This window comes from Castanea sativa, chromosome 5 (genome assembly GCF_040712315.1).
Source record: "Castanea sativa cultivar Marrone di Chiusa Pesio chromosome 5, ASM4071231v1".
In the NCBI taxonomy this organism is placed as follows: Eukaryota; Viridiplantae; Streptophyta; class Magnoliopsida; order Fagales; family Fagaceae; genus Castanea; species Castanea sativa.
Window position 1 is genome coordinate 29977508 of NC_134017.1, and position 12929 is coordinate 29990436.

The 12929-nt window shown below is 40.7% G+C and overlaps 2 protein-coding genes across 2 annotated transcripts; both read right to left on the bottom strand.

Moving 5' to 3' along the window:
• Positions 1 to 499: 499 nt before the first annotated feature.
• Positions 500 to 3621, bottom strand: LOC142635042 (uncharacterized). Its single transcript, XM_075809259.1, has 6 exons — positions 3466 to 3621; positions 2831 to 2940; positions 1609 to 2698; positions 1357 to 1468; positions 766 to 944; positions 500 to 658 (listed from the first exon to the last, which is right to left on the bottom strand). The coding sequence occupies exons 1-6, from the start codon at positions 3619 to 3621 to the stop codon at positions 500 to 502; spliced, it is 1806 nt and encodes a 601-aa protein (XP_075665374.1).
• A 6435-nt stretch (positions 3622 to 10056) lies between these two features.
• LOC142637411 (putative UPF0481 protein At3g02645) lies at positions 10057 to 12091 on the bottom strand. Its single transcript, XM_075811688.1, has one exon. The coding sequence runs from the start codon at positions 12040 to 12042 to the stop codon at positions 10363 to 10365; it is 1680 nt and encodes a 559-aa protein (XP_075667803.1). The 5' UTR covers positions 12043 to 12091; the 3' UTR covers positions 10057 to 10362.
• Positions 12092 to 12929: the final 838 nt, after the last annotated feature.

Consider the following 12929-nt stretch of genomic DNA (forward strand, 5'->3'; position numbering starts at 1 on the left):
TCTTACCCATTTTTGGATAATCCCGTCCTTTGTCTGGGTTTAGTAGTCGACCCGTCCACTTTGTGGACTTTCAAGGTCTTCATCCTTCTGGATGATCCGTCCACTTTATGGACTTGGTAGGGTCTTCATCCTTTAGGATGATCCGTCCACTTTGTGGACTTTGTATGTCTTCATCCTTCTGGATGATCCGTCCACTTTGTGGACTTAGGTCTTCATCCTTTAGGATGATCCGTCCACTTTGTGGACTTGGTAGATCTTCATCCTTTAGGATGATCCGTCCACTTTGTGGACTTGGTAGGTCGTCATCCTTTAGGATGATCCGTCCACTTTGTGGACTTAGGTCGCCATCCTTTTGGATGATCCGTCCACTTTGTGGACTTGGTAAATTTTGAGCACCATACACTTCATATGTTCTGAATAAAAACTCTTTTCATAATGTCAGATTAGTAGACCATATATTGTTCATGGAAAAGAAAACTTAAGTTCTGATAATTAAAAACTACAACTGTTTAAAAATGAACTGGAAATATGGGAAATAAGGAGGTGGGTGTTGTCTTATGCCCTGCTGCACTACTGGTAGTACTTCTTCAGGTGCTTTGTGTTCCACGAATGGCTCAGTTTCCTTCCGTCTAACGTCTCCAAATAGTACGTTCCTTTCCTATGCCATGAGATGATTATGTACGGCCCTTCCCAGTTAGGACCCAGTTTTCCTTGGGAGGCATCCTTTGTAGCGCTGAGTACTTTTCGTAACACCAGATCTCCTACCTGGAAGTCCCTGTGCTTAACCTTGGAGTTGTAATGCTTTGCCATCATGTCCTGGTATCGGGCCTTTCTTTGTGCAGCTGTTGCCCTGACCTCGTCTATAAGGTCAAGTTCTAAACGCAATGCTTCGTTATTCTTGCTCTCGTCGTAGCTTTCCACACGGTAGCTCGCTAATCCAACCTCTGCCGGTATGAGGGCCTCAGTACCATACGCCAATCGAAACGGTGTCTCTCCAGTTGGTGTTCTCGCCGTTGTCCTGTATGCCCATAAAACGCTTGGTAGTTCGTCCGGCAAGATCCCCTTTGCCCCCTCGAGCCGGGTCTTGATAATCTTCAACAAGGACTGATTCGTGACTTCAACTTGTCCGTTGGCCTGTGGGTGGGCAGGCGACGAGTAGTGATTTTTGATTCCCAGTTGAGAACAAAAGTCCCTGAACGCGTCGTTGTCGAATTGCTTCCCGTTGTCGGAAACGAGCACCCTTGGAATTCTGTATCTGCAAATAATATTTCTCCACACAAAACTACGGATGTTTTTCTCCGTGATAGTAGCCAGAGCTTTTGCTTCTACCCATTTGGTGAAGTAGTCAATACCAACCACCAAGAACTTCAGCTGCCTTACTGCTGTAAGGAAAGGACCCATGATATCCAACCCCCATTGTGCGAACGGCCATGGAGCTGTCATAGGGGTGAGTTCTTCCGTTGGCTGCCTAATGAGATTGCCAAATCGTTGACACTTGTCGCAAGCTTTAACGTATGTATAGGCGTCCTTTTGCATTGTTGGCCAGTAGTATCCGGCTCGGAGTAGCTTGTGCACTAGAGACCTTGTCCCAGAATGGTTTCTGCAAACCCCTTCATGGATCTCTCTCATCACGTAGTCTGCTTCTTCGCGGCTGAGACATCTTAGATATGGTCGGGAGAATCCTCGTTTGTAGAGGACATTTTTTATTAAGACAAATCGGGCTGCTGTAACCTTCAACTTCCTCGCGTTCTCTTTGTTATCAGGCAGCTTGCCCTCCTTGAGATACGCCATAATTGGAGCTGTCCAGCAATCTTCATTGCATACCGCCTGCATGCTGATATCATCTAATAATGATGAAATTTGGACAAAGGACAATACCTGTTCCGAGACGATCATTGGTTCGGCCGAAGTTGCCTTTGCAAGTCGGTTCGTTTCCTGGTTCTCCTCTCTTGGGATTTGAATCATCGTGAATTGGAGGTCACTCGTTCGACCCTTTACTTCCCCAAGGTAACTTTTCATCCTCTCATTCTTGCAATCATAATTCCCATTAACTTGACTGGTCACGATTTGTGAATCGGAGTAGACGATCGCCTTCTTTGCTCCTGTCGCTATTGCGAGTTCCAGTCCCGCAACAAGGGCCTCGTATTCTGCTTCATTGTTAGTAGTAGGAAAGTCCAGACGGATCATGCATTCAATCTTGTCTCCTTCCAGGGTGTGGAGTACGACTCCCACACCCCCAACATGCTTATTGGAAGATCCGTCCGTGTGAATTCTAAAAGTGGGCGTCTCTTCTGCCCCCTGTTCCTCTGCGGTAGTGAATTCAGCAACGAAGTCCGCCAATATCTGTCCTTTCATTGCCGTCCGTGGCTGATACTGGATATCGAACTCACTTAGCTCTATTGCCCATAGAGCCATCCGTCTAGCCGATTCGGGATTGCTCATTGCTCTCCATAGGGGTCTATTTGTCAGGACGTTTATGGTGTGCGCTTGAAAGTATGGCTTGAGTTTCCGGGCCGCAGTCACAAGAGCAAATGCGATTTTTTCCATTGGTGGATATCTTTCTTCTGCTCCTCTTAATGCCCGGCTTATGAAGTACACGGGCTTCTGCACCTTTCCTTCTTCTCTGATCAGAGCTGCACTAATCGCTTCCGAGGTGACAGCGAGGTACAGGAACAATTCTTCCCCTGGCATAGATGGGCTAAGCAATGGCGGAGCGAAGAGATATGTCTTTAACTTTTCGAATGCCTTTTAACACTCGTCCGTCCACTCGAAAGATTTCTTCAGCGTTCGGAAGAATGGGAGGTATTTGTCCGTTGCTCTTGACACGAACCTGTTTAAAGCCGCTATCTTTCCAGTCAAGCTTTGCACTTCTTTCACCGTCCTTGGAGGAGATAGCTCTATAATCGCCTTTACCTTCTCCGGGTTGACTTCGATGCCCCTCTGAGACACCATAAATCCCAAGAATTTTCCTGCAGTTACTCCGAACGCGCATTTGCTTGGATTCAGCTTCATTTTGTATGTCCGAAGAGTATTAAAAGTCTCTTGGAGGTCCTTCAAATGATCAGACATCTTGACGCTTTTTACCAACATATCATCCACGTAAACCTGCATATTTCTGCCAATTTGCTGTGCGAACATTTTGTTCATCAGTCTCTGATACGTGGCTCCCGCGTTCTTAAGCCCGAAAGGCATTACCTTGTAGCAAAAAAGTCCCTGGCTCGTCACAAATGAGGTTTTTTCCTGATCAGACTTATCCAATTTGATCTGATTGTAACCGGAGAAAGCATCCATGAAGCTCAAAAGTTCATGTCTTGCGGTGGAGTTTACAAGGGTGTCAATGCGTGGGAGTGGGTAGCTGTCTTTAGGGCAGGCTCTATTTAGATCCGTGAAGTCGACGCACATCCTCCACTTTCCATTGGACTTCTTGACCATTACTACATTCGCCAACCAATCAGGGTAGTATACCTCGCGTATGAAGTCCGCTTCTTGTAGCTTCCGCACCTCCTCCGCTATGGCTCGATCTCGTTCTGGGGCAAACACCCGTTTTTTCTGTCGGACCAGAGAGAAGGAAGGCGATACGTTCAACCTGTGAACTATAACTGTTGGATCTATTCCCGGCATGTCCTCGTGACTCCACGCAAAAACATCTTGATTTTTTTGGAGGAATAATACGAGCGCTTGTCGAATTGTTTGGTCGGCGAGGGTGCCGATTCTGGTTGTTCGGCCGGGCCTAGAATCATCCAGTTGAACTTCTTCCAACTCTTCTATCGGTTCCGCCGTTGTTCTCTGTTCCTCGATATTCATTGCTTGTAGGTGATCATCCATTTCCATCATTGCGATGTAACATTCCCGTGTAGCCACCTAATTTCCCCACAGTTCTCCAACTCCATATTCGGTAGGAAATTTGATCATTAGATGGTAGGTAAAGGTTACAGTCTTACATGCATTGAGAGTGGGTCGTCCGAGGATGGCGTTATACGCTGAAGAGCAATCAACCACGAGAAAGGAAACATCCTTGGTTATCTGCTGCGGGTAATCTCCAACCGTCACAGATAACGTAACGACGCCTAAAGGATAGACCCTTGTTCCTCCGAAGCCAACAAGGGGTGCGTTTGTTGGGACCAGTCGTTCTTTGTCAATCCCCATTTGCTGGAATGCGGGGTAATAGAGGATATCTGCAGAGCTCCCATTGTCCACCAAAACTCGATGCATGTTATAGTCCCCTGCTTGTATGCTGACCACAAGCGCGTTGTCATGTGGGTGGTGAAGGCGTCGCGCATCTTCTTTCGTAAACCCGATGCTGGGGCTATCTTGTCGTGTCGCTTTTGGTGAAGCACCTGTCGACTAGATGCTTTGAACCGTCCGTAAATAGGTTTTTCGGGCCTTTTTGGATGACCCTGCAGAAGTTTTTCCCCCTACAATCATCCGTATATCTCCTACGGGTGGCCTGGGACGCTCATTTTCCCGTCTGGGATTCTGCTCCTAGGGTTGATCCGTTCTCTCCTTCCTTACGAACCTCTGCAACCTTCCTTGCCTGATAAGGGCCTCAATCTGTTGCTTCAAGTCATAACAGTCCGTCGTATCGTGGCCATGATCATGATGAAAACGGCAGTATCTATCTCTTGGCCTCTTGTTCGGATCTCCCTTCAACTTGCCCGGGAACGTCAAGGTTCCTTCATCTTTGATCTGCAATAACACTTGGTCAATTGGGGCTGTGAGGGGGGTGAAGCTCGTAAATCTTCCCGAAGGTGGTTTGGATCTCCGGTCTTCTAGTCGGTCTCTGGTTCTTGCCATTTTTCGTCCATTTTCCGGTTTCGCATCTTCCTGTCTTTCCCTTTTTCTAGGCTTATAGTCCTCTCGGGCTAGCAAGGCATCCTCTGCGTTCATATACTTCGTCGCCCTGTAAAACACGTCGGACATAGTTTTTGGGTCATTCTTGCATAGAGAGAACAAGAACTTACCCTTTCGCAGCCCGTTTGTGAATGCTGCCACAAGTATCTTGTCATCCGCCTCGTCTATCGAGAGGGCTTCCTTGTTAAAGCGGGCTATGTATGATCTTAATGTCTCGTCTTCTCGTTGCTTAATACTCAATATACACGCAGTAGACCTCTTATGCCGATGACTTCCAATAAAGTGTGATACGAACTGTGCGCCTAATTCCTTAAAAGTGCCAATGGAATTGGGCGTCAGTCTACTGTACCAATCCCTCGCAGGCCCTTTCAAAGTAGTGAGAAAAGCCCTGCACATGATTTCATCCGGTACACCCTGAAGATGCATTAGGGTTCTAAAAGATTCCAAGTGATCCAATAGGTCTTTGGATCCGTCGTAATTCTCCACATGAGGCATGCGAAACTTTGGAGGAAGGGGGCATGAATTTACGAGCTGTGAAAGGCGAATCCATTCTATGGACTAGGTCGTCCAGGTCACTGGATACCCGTCCTCTAAGGGTGTTCATCATCACATCCATACGTTCCCTCATCTCCTGCATTTCGGCAGCTATGTGAGTCGGCAAAGTGTCTGAGACGGATGGTCGATTGGTTTCTTGCCGCTCGGGTCTAGTTGGAGCGTTGCTGCCCTTAGGTCCTTTTGCGTTCCTTCCTTCCGGACTAGCACCCTCCTGGTCTTCCTCTGGTGCACTTGGGTGTGCAGTCCTTTGTCGCAACTGTTCTTCCAAATCATGATTCTGCTTGGTGAGGCGCTCAACCGCCGCCGCAAGCGTTTGGACCTGCCTTTCTAGAGCTGTGGCGTGCGGTTCGTCGCCTTGATTGTTGTTTGTTGTCATCGATCGAGTGAGTACCATGCAACTTTTTGTCTCAGGAATAGAGCGAGGCTGAAATAATCGAAAATTCCCACAGACGGCACCAACTGTTGATGCCGAAAAATCACCAGTAAGTTGCAAGCACTCCTCTCACCAAAGCAACACCTGCAAAAGAGGAAAAAAGAGGACCTAAAAGAGAGTACCGGTGTGGTGCCGGCCAAAAACCCTCCGAAGGTCAAGTTAGAGTCTTATTTTTCAACCCTAGAGTGCCAGAGTTGAGATAATTGTGCGTACCTTGATACTAGGGTTTCTGGGGTATTTATATTGGCATAGAATTTCCTTTCCTTTTAGGATTCTACTTCCTTCTTGAGCCCTTTTCCATATAGGAGTCTTCTTATTATGGTCAAACGTGTAACGCAAGAACTCCAGGTGTACACGCTTGTGTGGAGATAAAGCAAAGCCAAGTCAAACACATCGTGTGGCAAACAACTAAGGATTTACAATTAATCAATTACCGGACGGGTACTCAATGATCGGCACCGTCCTATATGCATACCCATGGTATTAATCCGTCTACTCCCATTCTGTCCACCTAGGACGGAGGAAAGATCCGTCTTATGTTTTTCATCCTCTTCACCAACTATCCAATTGATCCTCAAATCGAAGCTTCAGATTAGACCCAATAGGCAAGCTCAAACCCAAGTTCATGGCAATAATCCAAGCCACCATTTCATAAGAACACACCCCAAACACCATTGAAATTGATGATTGCTTATAACATCCAATCCATGGTAAGATCTATATCATGATATGATGTCGGAGGGCTTGGTTAAAGAAAAGAAATTTAAAAAAAAGGTTAATTACAATAAACTCACTTGTGGTTTTGCCCAAATTCACATTGCCTATCTATGGATTGAAAAGTGCCACTTTACCTACCTGTGGTTCGCATTGTTTGCCTTACGTAACCCACCTCTCAATTTGCCGTTCAAAATACACATTTTTAGACAAAAATAAATATAACATGAATAAAAAATATTGGGTTTGAAGATGAACATTGAAAATGAAATTTCAAACAATTACAAATAAGCACTTTGCCTTCTTCTTGTAAAACAAAATTATACATAAGTAGAAAAGTTTCAACTTTCAATTATTAATCCCTTGCATCCAAGCATTCAAGAATTTATTTTCGAGGGAGATGCTTTAGTCAATCTGGTGCAAACTTTTGCTCTTCTCACTTCGGTAATATCATTAAACTAGTCGGTAACCCATGCTATGCACGGAAACTTACCTATTTATGAGATAGAATAAAAATAATTTTATAAAAAATTTAAAAAACTACACCATTGCATGATTTGTTCTTCTATGACTTCAATTTGTCTTACAATTTGATGAAGAAGTCATTGCTTGAACGTGCAATGACTTACAAAAAATTTGTCAGACAGTTTCAGATATTGCAAAAAAATAACTCAAAAATTCAAATATTAAAACTTCTGAAAGACCAAAAAATATTAAAAAATCAGATGATTTACTGCTTAAAAATTATTGAAACAAAACAAAATAGATATGGCTAAACAATAGAGAAATATAAGAGAAAGATGAGTTACATTCGAAAGAATAATTTCAATTATTGTAAATTTTTTATCTTGTAAAAAACAGCTAAAGAGAGTTTGGTGGTTCATGTATAAAAGTTATTTTTAAAAAAAATACATGAAAAACCATAAAATCATTTTTTTTAACAAAGTAGAGGAGAAGAAAATAACATAAGAAGAAATAAATTATCAATTTTTGAGTTTGAGTTTAAGTTAGACTTGTTAGAGAGATAGAGTTTCATTCCTTGTTAAGTTTGGATTAAACAAAAATAAATTTTTTTTTAAATGATAATGATGAGTTTGAGTTTAAGTTTAATTTGTTAGAGAGATAGAGTTTCACTCATTGTTAAGTTTAGACTAAACAAAAAAATTCTATTTAAATAAAATGATAATTTTATTTAAAATTGTGCTGATGTGGAAAATTGTAGAAGTTTCAGAGATTTCGGTTATATATATATATATATATATATATATAAAGATTGCAAAGCTCTTTAACCATTTTAGTTGCAACCATACTGAAAGGAATTGAAACTATGTTGCTCATGACTAAGAAAGCCAAGAATGTTGACATCTAGTTTGGCTGGACGATGTCCCAGCCAAAATGGAATTTGATGTAACTTGTGGTATTTCATTGTAGCTCACTAGTTCTAATAAAACACAATACCCAAAAATAAAAATAAAAAGCCTTACCTAATGGTTAGATCTACCAATTTGAGCTAAAAATTTCCAATAGAGGTTACCAATTTCATTAGAATACAAACCAATCTCAACCACCGCCACAACTCCACTAGATTGTGCAAAGCGGCAGCGAGGTCGTGTCTTTTTCTGAGACCCGATGGCACCAAATCTGACACCACTCCTGCAGCACCCTCAAGCCAACAAACCAAACTCCCATGCATGCGTTCAACTAGACACAAACAAACATTCTTCTACAAAAAAGAGAGGGAAACAAACAAACACCGCCACGCCACCACCGTTAGCTTGTCACCATTCACTCCAAATGAACAAAAACCCAATAAAAGAATTGCCTCAAAATCCTCGTAGGATGTTTCAAAGGGGCCCCAGATCATGAGCGGATGGTCAAGTACAAGCTCCAATAATAACCCGTAGCATAACCCAGAGTAAAAAAGTTTTTATATATAAATTTTTTTTTGGAGAAACGAACACACACACAAGGGAAAGGGAAAATGGTTCTAACACAAAGGCACACCACAATTTCACTAAAAGTCATGGTAACTTTAAAGGGAGGATGAGGCAAGTTATATTACACACAACGCATTCTCTTAATGGGACAATTACCCATTCTTTTTTTGAAAAACAGACACACACACCAAGGAGAGGGAAAGGGGTTTTGTTTGGTTATTATGTCTTTCCTTTTGTTCTTCTTTTAATTACATTACATTTAATTTGTTTTCCTCATTCAAAATGGAGTTATGGTGGTGGGTGAGTAGTGTTACATTTAAATTTTACAAAACCCTACTTTTGATCTTATATTCTCTTGCTTTTTAGGTTTTTTTTTTAAAATTTTTATTTGGAAATGAGAGACATAAAAATAGAGCAAAAATACATTTTTACCCTCATTTATAACAGAGGTGGGTTACAGAAGGCTAACGATGCAAGTTTCAGGCAAGCAAAGTAACACTTTTCAAATCTCAATGTAAATCTCGTGCAGGCAAAGTGACACTTTTCAAAATATAGATAGACAACGTGAATTTGAGATCACATGTAGGTTTATTATAATTACCAAAAAAATATAAAAAAATTTGCATAGGCGTTATCCAAATTGGGATATGCATTGTAGTAAAGTTTTATTTTGACTAATGGGTTGTTAATCTAATGTGATTTCTTTTTTGAGTTTATTGGCAAATTTGGTCTGCTATTTTGCATAAACGAATGTGAATGCTCACTCATATTTTATCAAAACAAAATAATTGATAAAAAGGGTTTTTTCTTCCTTGTCAAACTATACCCATCTGACATGATCTTAGTTCTCTTTTTCATGGATTTTTTTTCCCTGTAAGGGTTTAACATTTTGATTCCCCATTATTCTAGTACTTGGGGTTATTGTATTGTGTAGTCAAACCTTTTGCCAGAAATTAATCGAGAATTTTTGTTCAAGAAACTTTTAAAATGTTTTGCTCCAAAATGAATATATGGTAAGTTAAACCTTGTAGTAAAATATCAATTTGTTATTTAGTATCCAAAGAAAAATACTATTAACCTAATCTCTGTCTTAATTTACTCCACCCATATTCCACTTCTTTTGTTATCAACTCCACATGTGAACCCCCTCAAAAAGAAAAAAAGGAAGAACTCCACATGTGAAGAGGCCATCGATTTTCAGCACAATTGTCCATCCCTGTTCTTTAATAATTACTTTGCCATGTGAGATTAACATCTGGAATAAAATTAGAATTCTGACCATCAATAGTGTCTCATCTAAATAAAACCCTAAACATCATTACAAAGAGTAAAGATCTGACACTTTGTGCTAATTAATCAAATTCCAACACAAAGAAGAAACAAGCTCTCCTTAAAAAAAAATTGAAGAAGCTCCAAACCCTTCGTATTTTTACAAAAGAGAGCAAAAGAATCTGAGCATGCATCATTACAATCGCTAGCAAACTATCAATACAACCTTGTCACCATGACATTCCCCCACCACCTCCCCCCCTCTCTTTTTAAAGGCAACCACTCAACCATCTTTTTTCTTAAACGAACGTAGCACACAAAATTATGGAAAATGCTTTTGGTGTCCTAGTGAGAAAGAGCTTATGGGTACTCTCTCCTAGACATCTCAATTCTCAAGCCCAAAAATAAAAAAATGGGCCACCCTCGATTCTTATCTCGATATCTCTAGAGGAACCATAATTTTCACAAAATAGTATACAATGATCGAGATAAAAAGTTAATAATAAATGATAAAGAGATATTAATGATTGATCTAAGTGAGAATCAAAGCAAAAACTTACTGAGAGCATTACTCTTGTTAGCATAGAGAAGCATCACGATGAATCACTGTGTGGTGTTGATTCGAAGTATACGAGCGCAGCTATAAACAGAGCAAACTGCTTGCATTGCCATCATGACCAAAAGCATAACCGCAGCCAGCAATGTGAGAAACTGCCAAGACCCAAAAACGTAAATCTTAAAGAACTTTTCACTTTTGACACTCCATCTGCCATTGTAATGCTTGTTCACGTCTTCAATCACTTTGTCCAAGAATGGTACTTTCGTCAATCTGATTGACTTGCTCATTCCATTCCAAAGGTTTGCCACCTCTCCATCGCTCTTCAATCGGTTCAAAATGATCCCTCTTTCTCTAAGTACTTTCACATCCTCCTCAGTATCAATAATCCCATTCATTAACTCAGTGTAACGTGTAAAAACCAATGGCCCTGATGCATTTGAAGCTTCATATGCCACTAAGTTTCTCAATATCACCTCAGTGTTAACATCTAAACTAACGGTGGGGAGGTAAAAAGTGACTGTCTTTACGTCAAAAGTAATGGTTAAAATGCCACCATTTGTGGGTAAGAATTTGACTCCAGCTTTTGAGAGATCACTCACAGAAGGGATTGTGATTTCCTCTACCAATGGTGGTTTATTGATGTTACTGTTTAAGCCTGAAGTTTCATCTTCTGGCTTGACCTCTGCTTTGTCTTGAGAGAAAAAGAAATACTCAACGGGTTGTTTTAAGATTGCGAATCCGGGAAGGTTAGAGAGGATTGTCCAAGGCAATTTTAGAACGACTTTTACAGGTCTAGAGACTAGTACCTTCTTGATGAGGCTTATTGGACCACGGTTTAGTTTGGAAAGCATGTTCCAAATCACATCGAGAAGTTGTTTCACATAACTTGAATCTGAAGATGATTTTTCCTTGCCTTGCATGTCTTCATTATGATCCTCAACTTCAATTATTTCTGATGGTTCTTCCACTTTCGGCACGATCATGTGGTACATAAAGTCTAGCAAGTGTGCACAATCTGGAACTGGAATCTTTGGCAATTCTTCCACAAGCTTGAATGGTGAAAGCTCCTTGCATAACCCCACTAACATTGAAAGCAACATATCATCGGCAGCTTCTAAAGATGAGAATTGGAATTCCAACATCTTCCTTAATACAAATAAAGGAATTTGATTCTCTAGCATTACCATATCTCTAAGAATTGTATTATGTGCCGACTTTCTTCCTGCGTGGTCCACGAAGTGTGACATCCTAGAGGAAACTCTCGTTATCACCTTTCCTTCTTGAATGGCGTAAATTTGAAGGAACTCGAGCATGAATGATGCATCAATGCCCATCATCCATGCTAAAGTTTCGCCATTGAAGTCCAAGTACTTATGATAGCACGCTCGGATCCTTGGCTCAAACTCTATCAATTGGTCAACAAGATTTTGGAAGCAAAGACATTGGAGTTGCTTTTGAGATCTTTTTGCTGCAGCTAGCTTATACCTTTGCATCTCATAGAGCTCTGGACGCCAATAGTGGTAAGGACCAAGAGCAACTTGTTGTGGAGTATAAGACTCTGGATCACTAACCATAAGGGCTTTAGGGACATTGAATATGCACACTGGGACTTCAATAGTCTCCTCAAGCTCTTCTTCAAGGGTTCGACGGATCTGAATGACCCATCGGATCTCATCAAATTTGGAATCAGATTGTGAGGACATTGTAGGTTGTGAAGAAGACATGTTTGTGATTCTAGGAGAAAGCTTTTGTTGGAAAGGCAGTTTTGGCGCATTGATTGGTGAAGGAGTTAGAGAATGAGGCTTTCATTAATAGCATATTAATTAAATACATTCCCATCATTAATGCAACGTTAATGGGTAGGGTATTCAATAGAAAATAAGAGATACGTTTCCCACGCTTATATTATTTTACATCTGTGAATTAGAATCTTTCAACTGGCATGGGTCACCCTCTTTTCTTTTCTTTTTCTTCTTAGAGTCTGTTAAAATGTGACTAGGTTTATATCTTACGTATTATAGTGTTACGTATATAGTTAAAATACTTATTATATGTGCTATACATGTGATTAATGAGGGTCAATACAATAATCCTACTTATTTGTTATTTGTCTGATTAAGGAGGGTCTGTTTAGATACCGCTTATTGCTAAAAACTAAAAATGCGGTAGCAAAATAATTTTTAAATATGTGAATAGTGTTGTGGGATTCAGTTTAAAAGTTATATTTGCTATAAAAAAAAAGATTTATGGTTTTCGTGAACAGTGCACGAGACACACTAAAGGAAACGCAAACGCGCAACGCTTGCTAGTAAATGCTATCCAAACTCCACTGAAGTATTTTTATTTTCACGCGTAACATGAAATTTTTCTACAATTATATATAAATCATGTTGTTGCCAAAAACAAACCCACCAATCACTTTCAAGTGTTCAATGTATGTAGCTAGCTAGAACAGCATTGTAGAGAAGAAACAAAAAAAGTTCGATGCACCTTTATCACAAAATTAAAAGACAATTAAACCTCGTTTTCCTTGACTTTAACACAAAGGAAAAATGACCTTGTAACTTGTCAAACTTGTCTTGCAAAAACGGTAGTCAAGAGATGATTAAAA